This window comes from Sinohyriopsis cumingii, chromosome 17 (assembly GCF_028554795.1).
Source record: "Sinohyriopsis cumingii isolate HCF-2022 chromosome 17, ASM2855479v2, whole genome shotgun sequence".
Classification (NCBI taxonomy): Eukaryota; Metazoa; Mollusca; class Bivalvia; order Unionida; family Unionidae; genus Sinohyriopsis; species Sinohyriopsis cumingii.
In genome coordinates, this window is record NC_142977.1 from 8,021,310 (window position 1) to 8,033,880 (window position 12,571).

The window sequence follows — 12,571 nt, forward strand, 5'->3', positions numbered from 1 at the left end:
ATATTGTGATTTCACCAACAAGAACATATTTTATACAATAACATTTTAAATTATTGTTGCTAGTTTTGCAAAACATGCAATCTCACATTCAAACGCATACATTGAGAGGACAATGTTTCATCGTTTTAAGTAGGTTAAATCTCAATTTACACAAGGAACTGGACATTGATGTTCCACATTGTAACGGCCCTGTTGTTTTGCTATTGATGTTCCACATTTTAACGGCCCTGTTGTTATGTTGACTTTGCGTGCATGTCAACCAGGCCCAAGCCTGCCAGCAACACCTACAAATCAAGTTTGATTTGAGTATGAAGTGTTCTTGTATTGTAATCAGGCTCACCACCTACCACCAAGAAAGCCACATATACTGATATTGATCAGGGGACTTTGAAATTTGTAGGCCGGTTCATTCTCCAAAATGGAACTTGTTCTGAAACTGTAAAAGAGTGATGTCTCCCAATGTTTGAGTTCTAGTTAAGAATCCATTTTATTTTACCACCCGTTTTGTCTTTAAAAAAATCCTTTGAACGGTAAACTTTGAGAACATTACCACCAAATATTACATCCTGGATGATAGCCTTGATATGAGAGTCTGTCAGCCATTGTGTTTCTCCTTTAAGCTGTGCTTGCGATTGGAGTTTCAAGAGGACGTCAACCAGTCCACGCTTCCGACCAGCTTCATATGTTTCCTTTTAAAATGTTTAAAGAGTGCGTATTTATTGATATGAACAAGTATTTTTCTAACACATTGAAGTGATATACTCGTCTAAGAATATATGACCTGAAATAGACGATAAATCTGAATGCAAGAAAACGACACTTACAAATGTGTACAAGTAAGAGCAATGCCGTTTATTATATATTATCTTATTTAATTTTATTAATGTATAACTTCAAATGAGGCACAGTTCACAATATAAACAGTCTGATTACATCTCATATTTTTGAGATTCACGTTGTCCACGCAGCAACAAAACAAGAACGGTATGATGTTTTATCGCTTGATTCAGAAGGCATCCGTGATCAATGACAGGATGAAAGCCTTTACAGTCCTCTTTTATATTTAACTAAAAATGTGAACGATAGTCTGCAAAAACCAACTAAAGACAAATTACCAGCAACCAAGAAAATAAGAGTGATTGTTTTGATATTTGAGCTAATTCTAAAGCAATGTCACTCTCAAAGACCATTTATGACGATATGACTAATATACTGCTACAAACAAAGCCTTTTGTGTCATGACTTGATTTATACAATCATCAATAACACATATGAAATAAACATGAGCAATATCTTCTTAATAATGTACGGAACGAAAAAGCCTATATTTAATTCCCAAGTTTAATTCCAATGGTACGTAGAACCAAAATCACGGGGGTAGAAGGAACAACGGTAATAGTAAGAGACATTCTTACATCATCGAGTTGATTTAACGTTCAAGAATTTGTAACACCTGCTGGATTACAAAAATCCAATCGCGCGTGGTAAATGGGTACATTTTAATTTTTGTTCCCATAAAATCCTTGCCGTAGGTAAATAAAATTTGATCGAAGTTTAAATAGAAATTATACCGCCATAGTGTTCGAAAAACGTATTTACCGATTGGCGGACGACTGGAAATGAGTGACAGAACGAAGGTTTATACCATAACCTTGCTTGTCCTTTGACCAGAGGAAATAAAAACCAAACACATTCTAAGCACCTTGTTCGATTGGAAGAATGTTTTCAGTAGTTCTTCTTTAGCTTGCATCGTGCGCCTGTATCTCCGCCCGACTTCCACCGGCAAAAAGCGTAAAAGCGGGAACATCCAAAGCATAGTATCATTCGCTGCTTCGACTGACCCCATGAGGGCCCTGTTGTATTCCAATATCACCTCTACATCTTTTTCGTCCATCACGGAGCCGGAAAACTGGATATACATTTCAATCATGTTGATTATGCACAAAAACAATCACATCATAGGATTCAATGTAAATTCCCTATCTGGTTCCAAGTTTTAAATGTCAACAATTAAAAGAAACATGCAACTATTGCGTTAAACATTTTACACTAACGAAACCCTGGATTGAAAGTAAAAGAAAAACGTTTAACCTTAAAAGATTCATCCTAGCTTCAAAAGAAATATGCCTAACAAGAATTCTCTAAATGGAATAAAAATTAGGCTGGTATGTAGAATATAATATCTATTAACATCATAATGATTTGTTTGTGTATTGCATCTATGCCTATAATCATGTACGTATATACATATTTTATGCGAATATATACGCAAACATATGTACAAATACGTATAAATGTCATAAAATGTAAAGAATATAACCAAGTGTTTTAAATGCTGTAGATTGATATAAAGCTTGCCAAATGTTTAGTTTACCAAATATTTAGTTAACAAAATATTTCGTTAACCAAATGTTCAGGTAATCAAATGTTTAGCTACAACTGAGCTTTTTATTAGACAATTTATATAACCGGTACAGCTGCTTTATCCGATTCCACCTGAAGATAAAATTTTAAGCTCAGCGCGCTCTGAAATGGAGATTCGTCTGTCAAAGATTTTAATGTCAACACTTGAAAGAACCATGGAAAAATTGCGCTACAAATTTGATCCTAACGTAATCCTGGATTGAAAGTTAAAAAAGAAACTTTGTGCCTTAAACTTAGTCTCTAATGGTCAAAATAAATATTGTTTTATTTTACAAATGTTCTGTCAATGCCCTTTTGTAAACTGAACGAAATCACTACTTGCCTAGTGCAAACATGACAGCAGACATGTACATTTTTTCAATATTACCGCAAGATCAAATAACACTGGATGAATCAGCATAGAAGATACAGACAATCCAATCAGCTATTGAATAGGCAACAGGTAGTCTGTTTTACAGCAAAATCTAACAAAAACACCTAACTTAGCAAAGGAAATCTTTACTATTAACATATTTAATAATTCAGAAAATTATATCATTCTCCATGATACCTGTTGCAGCCATTGCAGTACCAAGCATATTTCGCACAAGGTTCATCTTTAGTAATTACTTTACTATGAAAAGATAACGACAATGTTCAATTTCTGAGTGAAAATATTGAATTATATTCTCTTGTGAATTTTCGATAAGCTGCATATTACAATGAAACAAGGATTGCCTAAAATCGTTAAGGTTCAGTTTGATGGCATAGCAGTGCCGTACATTACAAGGAGTATCCAACTACCCAGGACCTTCAGTTTATATTTCTGTACTGTCACTTGTCACATTCTTGTCTATATTCAATAACCTGGACACTCAAATAATAAACAGTTTTGGTCTATATATAAAATCATAATGAGACCTCTGGTTCCATGATGTAATGTCACTGCAGAGCATGTCGGGCATGCAGGCATCAATTAACTTGTTTAAATCTTGGGAGATAGTCTGGATTACGCAGTACGTTATTTAAAGTATGGAATAAAAACTTGTATAGTCATACTGTGTCCTCCTACGATACTAAACCTGCCTAGACACATACAATAACGTTTACGCTCCATTGAGAATACGAAGCATTGGGAGGCCAAATGATTTAAAGTGCTAGCCATTATTGATCTCTTCCATATCAGCTCTATTCGCGCTGCTTCGAGTCTTGGATCGACCATTGTACACCAATGATAATGCATTCCTTTAACTTCACATTGCATCATCGGTCTTCTCGAGTTTTCCGGGCTTTTCCTGCCACAAATATATTGGCCGCCAAGTATGGCCCATCATGTGTTACAATGCATCAAGCCATCAATGTCCCAAATCACAAATCTACCGAGAGTACATTGATCCCCTAGAAACCTTATATCAGTTTCGCAACGCGTTAAACATATACCTTAGTTTTTATCGTGAATTATCGTGATCTTTTTTCAATATCATTGCTTTCACGTCTCACATTGTATCAATCTTATCTAATGGTCTTTTGGCATTGTTTCTATTACATCGCCGTCATGTCTCACATATTATCAGTCTAATCCTATGGCCATTTGCTATTGTTTCTATACTGAGATCTTAAATTAACTGTATCCGTCTATGCTAGTAGTGGGGCCCCGAGTGGCCGAGTGGTCTAAAGCGCGCTCCGTTCCAGATCACTGCCATCTCACCTCTGTCTGCGTGGGTTCGAGTCTCGGATTCGGCCAATTTGGGTATGTGAGAAAGCTTGCCAGTAGCTTCTCGAGGGTCGGTGGTTCTTTCTGGGGATTTCCCAGGTTCTTCCTCCACCATTAATACTGGCCACCATGTATAGCCTATCGTGTGCTGAAAAATGGCGTTAAACAACAACAACAACAACAACTATGCTAGTAGTATTGAAGTACGTTTCTCACTAATTACGTCCATATAGAAATCCTATTCTAAAAACAGTATTCAAGCCCAAGTTTTCCCAAAATCAGTAACAATTGGCATCTCTGTATACGTTGTATACGTAAAGAAGGTCAGAAAAGAAAGAGAGACGGAGTGTTCACCAGAATCGGTACGATGTTGGTCACAGAGCTGGACACAAACTCGCTTGGGTTGAAATCTCTTCCTTTTTGAGCTGCTACATTCTTAATCAACTTTTGTAGTTCCTTCTGTGCCATGGTCTCAAACTGCGGGGCACCTTGGCAGTGCGTGCTCAGACCTTCGTACATGATCTTTTTTAATTCAGTTGTTGTCTGTCCGTATTTACCTTCAACAAAATAATGTTATAGTACAGGTGAAGTGTTGACAGCTTAGTACAGGTGAGGTGTTGACAGCTTAGTACAGGTGCAGTGAATAAATAAAAATGAAACTGATAATCATAACAGAAAACACGCGAAGAACTATAGCACAAAGCAATAGATTTTGGTGTACGCTGCTAAAATGTCTGAGCAACACAATAGAGAATGTCAGGATCAAAAGAGGCATGTTCAAGACAACTGTCAATGATTTCGCTCAGTCCCCTGAAAAGACAATATTACTACGGATATCAACACGGAAAAATGGCCAGTATAATCAAAGAATCTGAAGCGCGTTATGACCAATGAAAATATTGTGGATTCCCTGGCCCAGACAGTAAGAATTCTCTTTGATGAAAACCCTAGCGCCAATGTGGTGTTATCTCAAGGTAGAGATGACTGATGCTGGTAGCAAGGCAAACATCCGGTGGACTTCTAATTACAAAGTGACAACAGGATGGAGCAAAGGAAGGCAAACATGTAAAGAAACCTGGCATATGCCACAGCCATATCATCAATAGGCGACTCTCAGGTTACACATATGAAATTACAAATTGTGTCAGTATATGCCACACTGATTTGCCGACTGTTTACGCAGCAGCCGTTTTAATAATCTGCCAATCAAACTCAAATGTGAAAACGCTTGTGCTCAAGTAAAAAAACAAATAAAAACAGCAAGTATTGGGAAAATAATAATACTTGAGAAGGTCCGATGAGTGTAATTCTAGACAGAACTATGTATTATCATGACTGTTGCTTATATCAACATCAGTGGATCTTACTGAACAGACAACAGACTGGACCAAGACTGTGCAAGTAAGCTTTAAACAACCTGGAAACCAGACTTACCAGAGATCATTTGACAGAAGGTTCCGTCATCGAAGGGAAGATAGAAAAATGTACACAAGAACAGAGTTATGTATTGATGTTTTAGAATAAAATGTTTGCCAAGGATTTGATGAGTTTTACTTCAGAAAGAAAACTCACAAAAAGACCATATCATCATCGTCGTCGAACACATGTTGGGCTGATCCGGAAACTCTCGTTATATAAGACTACTGCGGTTTTTGCATGAGATCACTTACGATTTTTCGAGACATTTTTAACGTCTCAGCTATTTGTATTATGTAACTCTCATCATCATGACAAAATAAATACAAATTAACCTTACAACTGATGAGATAACCAGGCTCAAGCATCTTAAGAACAATTTCATGTGAAGCTATCGCTTTATAAATGTCATGGAATTGTATAAATCCTTTTATTCATGAAATACTTGTACTCGGGTCTAGTTTTTGTGTACAACGGTACTCAAGGGTAATTTATGTATATTGTACAAATATTTCGAAACAGTGAGTTCGGTTCATCCTATGCCGCACTTGCGAAGAGCTGAATTGCGGCATCGTCTGTGTGTAAATACCTCACCGTAAGACAAAATCTTTACATTATGGAACGTCTTGTCAGTGAGCGGTCTACTTTATGGACTTGGAAATCTTCAGCTGTAGAGGTATGTTGAGTTATTAATTTTGTGTGTACAAGTTATAACTATCGTACTATTACGTTTATTTTTTAATATTTTCTATGTAACTTTGGCTTACGTAGTACTATGCAAATATTTTCTATTCCTATTTGGGACTTAGCAATATATTTATATTAGCAATATATAAAGTTGCATTTTTTAAAACTTTTAGTACCGTATGATTCTTTTCGGCACGGTTAGGTTCACTTCTGTAATTTTGTAATTATTGTGCTCATAATGTAATCTGTGTGTAACGTCATTACGATTCATCGTATATGCCCATGTCATGCATAGTACACGGTGTTAGATGTATTTTCAGCTAACCAGAGTTATCGGAGTCGTCGTCGTACAAGCTGTAGAGCTAACCATAGGAATTGACCGTAGCAGCTGTGAAGCTGAGCAAAGTGTTGATGGTCGAGTACCAGGTGATTGAGCGTTTCTGATTGAGATTGGTGGACGCTGATTGCTTGATTGAACAACCTGGAATACTGACTGCTTGATTGACCAGTGTGACAGGTAGCCAAGTGTGCTGGTGACGGAGTGTGTAACTCCATACATGTAATATTTTAGCCGCTGGCTAATCTCTAGGGCGTTATTTCATCTACAGTTTAATAAAACAAATCGTTTTCTATATCAGAGTACGCTCAAGCGGTGATTCTATATCTGATACTGTATAACGTTTTTATAAGGAGAGTCCATACCTAGATCACGAAAACTACGGTGTTTAGCAAGTTTGTCTCTTAGTGTACGATTTCTTACTAGTTTATTTCCTTCTGTATCAGCTAGTTTGTCAAGTTCAACCTGAGCTTTATTTATTCGTTCTTGTTCCGGTGTTGTACCGCCGCGAGATTTTGCAGTCACTAGGAGGACAGTATTTACTTATTATATCAAAGTTTCGGATTGTATATTTCAGCTGAGTGCCTCTCATTTCTGCAACTCTAACAAAGTTATCATGTTCTCATTTAAGCTAGGTGAACCTAAAGTTAATTTTTTCATTCGAGCAATTATATTTACCGCTCTTGATTCTTCTGAACTTTCTGGGTCTAGCGAGTCAGCATCAACTTGTGTTATCGATGACTAAACAAGATTATACAATTCTTAAGCAACTCTGGTGGATCTGTGGACATTTTTATGAGATTACACTAAATAGTTAACTTGCGTATGAAACTTCAAGATTTACATTAAGTCGTCATTGGTATATATCTGAAACAGTAACTCCAGGATAATGACTCATAGCGTTGACAACATAAATCCGGAAATACGAGTACTTGTTTGTGGATACTTCAAGATCAAACGTAAATTACTGAGAAGTAGTCACACAAACGATTGATGTCTTATACATGTTGTATTTTCGGTCGATCCTACTAACAGCCAGTTATAAATGCTTCCGACATTAGCATTTAGTCGACTTGTAGTTGAAATTTCCAAATTGTAACGGCCGCTTGACACTATATTCTGATTGAAAATTTAGATGCTTCTCCGTTTGTGGTCCACTCTAACCATTCAGTTATCGCGTTGTTAAACTGAAACCATAATTTGGATTATTTCACGGATACCGAGTTGACGCAGATGCATAAAACACTCCAACGATTATCTACAGCGTCTACGAGATGTGGAATATGACCAATGCAATTTTTAGCACCTTTGGTGCTGTCACTACCAGCAGGTACTCCAACATATTATTTGCAATATCAGATGCAGCAGCAGGTACATATGTAAATGTTTTCTTGTTAGCGCCCATGTTTAACGTATATGTTGTAGTATCTCAGGATTTTTTAAACGTAAATTGCATTTGTTGCAGTACGTGTACTTGCTGATGCTGTACTTATTCCAGCCTCCAAATATTGTTTATCTGTAAGATCTGATGCGGAAATTGCGTTAAACGACGATGTGACGTTTCAAAATATCATCATAGTCATCTGTCACCTTTGGCAGGTCTGGCGACGATGCCTTCCATTGCCAAGGTGGTAGCACTGACGATTCTTGAAACATTTATGGAATCGAAGTTTCCTTATCCAATGTTTATGCTCATGATAAACATCTAAGAGGCACCACAAACTGGTCCAGAACCCCCATGAGATTACTACGTCTGGTTCTCACTGTACCCTCATCCATCAAAAAAGGGCTCCATTTTACAATCCAGGGTCCAATACACCCTATTCTGAATAATAAGTGGTTTAAAACACCCACTTTACCCTATACGGTCCAATACATCTATTTTTTACCGTACAAGAAAAAAATGGTCCAGAACCCCTTTTGCTGCATAAAGATCACATTCAAGAAAGAGGGGTGCAGAACCCCAATTTTTATACTACTGCTGACAGCCATGAAAAGCATACGAATCTTCTGTGTACATCCAGGGCGGACATCTACTGTTGATTTGATGTTTGGCACATAGCAAACCGTAACGAATCATATCCTATGTTTGGCACATATCAAATCGTAATGAATCATATCTTATGTCACTAGCGAAGAGCAATAATTACATGTTCTTGTTTCTGACACTAAAAATTGGATGTGTCATTATCTAAAGTTCGCACTCTGTATTTTCCTTCGACATCCCAGCTCCCGTCTAAAAAAGAAATGAGCTGACACTTACCAACTCTACTTCAATAGAATTGAACATAGTATAGGACCAATCATCTGTAAAATCAGAGAAAACTAAAACTGGTGTATGCAGAATAATGAAAGGGTGAGGCAAATCAAATAATTGGTGTGTTATGTATATCTAATTTAAATATTATTTGATATAATTTAATTGTTTGTAAGTTTTAAAATCTTTTTATTTTTGATATCATTATGTCAAAATAATGTAGTTTTGTTTACTAGGAACTCGTTACATTTCCATAATTATCGCTCCGGTGGCCTAGTGGTTAGAGCGTCCGCCTCGGAAGCGGGAGGTCGTGGGTTCGATCCCCGGCCGAGTCATACCAAAGACTTACAAAAATGGTACTAACAGCTGCCTCGCTTGGCGCTCAGCATTAAGAGGTTAGTGTTAGGACTGGTCGGCCCGGTGTCAGGATAATGTGACTGGGTGGGACATCATGCTACATGTCTGCGGCATGATGCCCCAGTGCTAGACATCACTATAAACTGCCACATTGCAGACATCGTAGCGATATGACTGAAAAATTGTTAAAGCTACATTAAAAATCAAAATCACATCACATCACATCACTTTTCCATAAAATAGTTTGACTGTTCATTTGTAAATACCTAAACCTGATCTAATTCCCGACCTTAATTCAGAAATCAGTGAGAGAAGTAAGCAACCTTTCATTTTTATCTTAGAGCAAAAGGATTTGTTCTTGTCAATGTCATATGTGCTTTTTTACGCAAATACTTCTCGACGGTTCTGGAAAATTGACCCTCATCCAGGAATCTGTTTTGCCTTTCGAGTTACTATATAATCATTGTTTATAGAGATCATTCTTAGTTTAGGCTTAAAACACTTGACCTAAAGGTATTTCTTTTGCTGTGTCAGTTAGGAGTTATTTTAATGTTAATTCGAATTATTTTGATTCAAAAGGATTAATAATTTTTCCTGGAAATATATGAGTGCTCATACAGAATTCTAGAACAAAGATATTTCAGTAAATCGTATTGGGAAATTCAAATATCATGAGTATTGTTCGTGAATAACACAGAACGGTAGACATTCCAACACCACAAAGGATACAGTATACGTCACCGCTTTCCATCTTGGATTCTTCGTCGGAACTCGAACTTGAATTGTTTAGAACATTTCACTACTAGGACTTTGAAAATTTAATCCGTGGGTTATTCTTGAATTATTTTTGGATTTGATTCTTAAAACCGTAAGTTTTTTTGGTTTTTTTTACAGTATTTTATAGGGAAATAATTGTTTTGTTACAATTTTCAAATTTTGTTGTTTTGACTCTTTCTTGCGTTACTGTTTATTCGAGCCGAAACACCTAACATAAGAAGTACAACTATCTACCATTGCTACATTCACAGGTGTTACATCTCGAGTTCGGTCATGGTGGGTATGTGAGAAAGTTTGCCAGTATTTTCTCGTGCGTCGATGATTATTTCATGGGTTTTCCAGGGTTCTTAATCCACCATTTATACTGGCCGCCATGCATAGCCGATTTTGTTTTGAAAAATGGCGTGAAACCTACAAAAACAAAAGTAACAACAGGTATTAGATCAGAACCGTGCTCAAAACTGTTTGAATATATTTACGGTACCTATTCATGGTATGACTGTGTTTATGTGGATTTTGGCACCCTTAGGTTCACACATTTTCTGTGTAAGACATTTTCTCTTTAATTCTAAACAAGAGTTTACAAAACGCTCGAGCATCGTGCAAAGCACAAAGGGTTTCGAGGTAATATAACGATGGGTGATTTCCATTTGTAACAACATATTCTTCTCATGCTTTAGAGTGGCATGTACACCAGTATGCCTGTGATGAGGTCGTAATCCAGTATGCCTGTGATGAGGTTGTAATCCAGTATGCCTGTGATGAGGTTGTAATCCAGTATGCCTGTGATGAGGTCGTAATCCAGTATGTCTGTGATGAGGTCGTAAACCAGTGTGCCTGATAGACATGGACCAATGTTTCCTTCGATATTTATATGTGTACATTATACGAAAGTATAAAAATGAATAGATAAAATCGAGTACTATGGGGAGAAAATGTTTTCATACGTCCCCATGTCCAACAGAAAGTGTGCGTGTGTGTACGTGATTTAGATTTTTAACGTAGCTTCAATACTTTTTCAGTCATGTCGCTACGATGTCTGCATTGTGGCAGTTTATAGTTTATAGTGATGTCTAACACTGGGGCATCAGGCCGCAGACATGTGGCATGATTTCCCACCCAGTGACATTCCGACACCGGCCGACCAGTCCTAACGTAACCTCTTAATGCTGAGCGCCTAGAGAGGGAGTTGTTAGTACCATTTTTATGTCTTTGGTATGACTCGACCGGAGTTCAAACCCGCGACCTCCCGTATCCGAGGCGGACGCACTAACCACTTATGCCACAGGAGCGGTCCAGCTGTAAGTAGCTTCACGGAAGTGCCTATTCAATCAATGTAGCTTAAAAAATAATATCGGCTGGTTCAGAATAGACACCATTATTATTGTTTTGGAGAGATCCAGTCGCAATAAGTCGAATGAGGGCATATTAGACAGATTTTTAGTGTAGAGTGACCAAACATGCTTAAAATATAATATACATGTAATTAATGTACCAAAGAAAGCCATGTTATTGCAGCTGTGAATTTTGCCTCGTGCTTTAATTCAGACTGGGCCGTTTGGTCGTTCCACGTCACCGCTGGTCCGGGACGTTTCTTTTTGCATACAGAAAACAAAATGTGCAACGTATTGAAATCGTTTACAGAATGATACTATACCTGCGAAAAACTTCAGGTCAATGTAAAGCACAAATACAACACAGTTTAATCCTCTTCTAAGTAGAAAAGCGGTAGACTGGATTTGCTATTCAAGTGATGTTGCACATCTTTTAACATGAAACAAAAAAAAACAACACGATATTGAAAAGCAAACAAATATGAGAAGAGATTCATAATGAAATGAAGGCAAGAGGAATAAAAATGAACGAAACTCACCAAACAGAACACCCTTTGCATTATCCATTATATATTTGGAAATGAATGTATCCGGTCGGTCATTTAAGACATCAGAACAACTCTTCTCCACCAAGGCTTGCTTGACCAATAGAGGACTGCTGATTACAACCAAAGTTTTGGCGGCCATTTTACACGAAATCAGGGGCCCATATTGCTTCGCCCATTTATCAAAACTGACGTGAGGACGACTGGAATCAATTTCCAAAAGGCATCCCAAGATAGGCCATCCCAGTGGACCAGGAGGAGATTTTGTTATTCTCGCGAACATTTTGACCTCACCTTGAAGTAGAAATAACTCCTTCCTTTTAGGTGCAAAGCGTGATATCCGAGTTCATTAAAATCACTATATTTAACATTTACCTTGGGAATGCTGTACTACACAAACAAAGCGCAACGGGAGAATAAAGTGGTCGGTCAACTAGCTATAATACGCTTTACAGAACATGCGCACATCATGCAACCGGAGACCCGTTCATAACTTTTTAGTCTCTATCGGCGAACATAGTGAACCCAATCGTTGCATCGGTGAGGACGAGATGCTTATAGGCTGCTTCTCTCTCTCTCTCTCTCTCTCTCTCTCTCTCTCTCTCTCTCTCTCTGTGCAGACGTACAATATGTTTATAAAAAGATCACAATGTTTTGATATGAGAACCATTACCGATGTCGAAAGGAAAAGGTAATACTTTTAATATAATTGTTTCTTACGTTATGAGAACGTGAGTTATATAT

The 12,571-nt window shown here is 37.4% G+C and overlaps 1 protein-coding gene across 1 annotated transcript in view; it reads right to left on the minus strand.

Annotated features, from left to right (window-relative positions):
- Window positions 1-12,243, minus strand: part of LOC149777707 (steroid 17-alpha-hydroxylase/17,20 lyase-like) — a 33,193-nt gene extending 20,950 nt beyond the window's left edge. Inside the window, exons 1-4 of the mRNA XM_089938758.1 lie at window positions 11,822-12,243; window positions 4,472-4,674; window positions 1,703-1,909; window positions 551-689 (exon numbers count right to left, since the gene is read on the minus strand). Of these exons, the coding sequence (XP_089794884.1) occupies window positions 551-689; window positions 1,703-1,909; window positions 4,472-4,674; window positions 11,822-12,110 (838 nt within the window). The 5' untranslated portion in view covers window positions 12,111-12,243. The remainder of the gene's footprint in view (window positions 1-550; window positions 690-1,702; window positions 1,910-4,471; window positions 4,675-11,821) is intronic.
- Window positions 12,244-12,571: the final 328 nt, after the last annotated feature.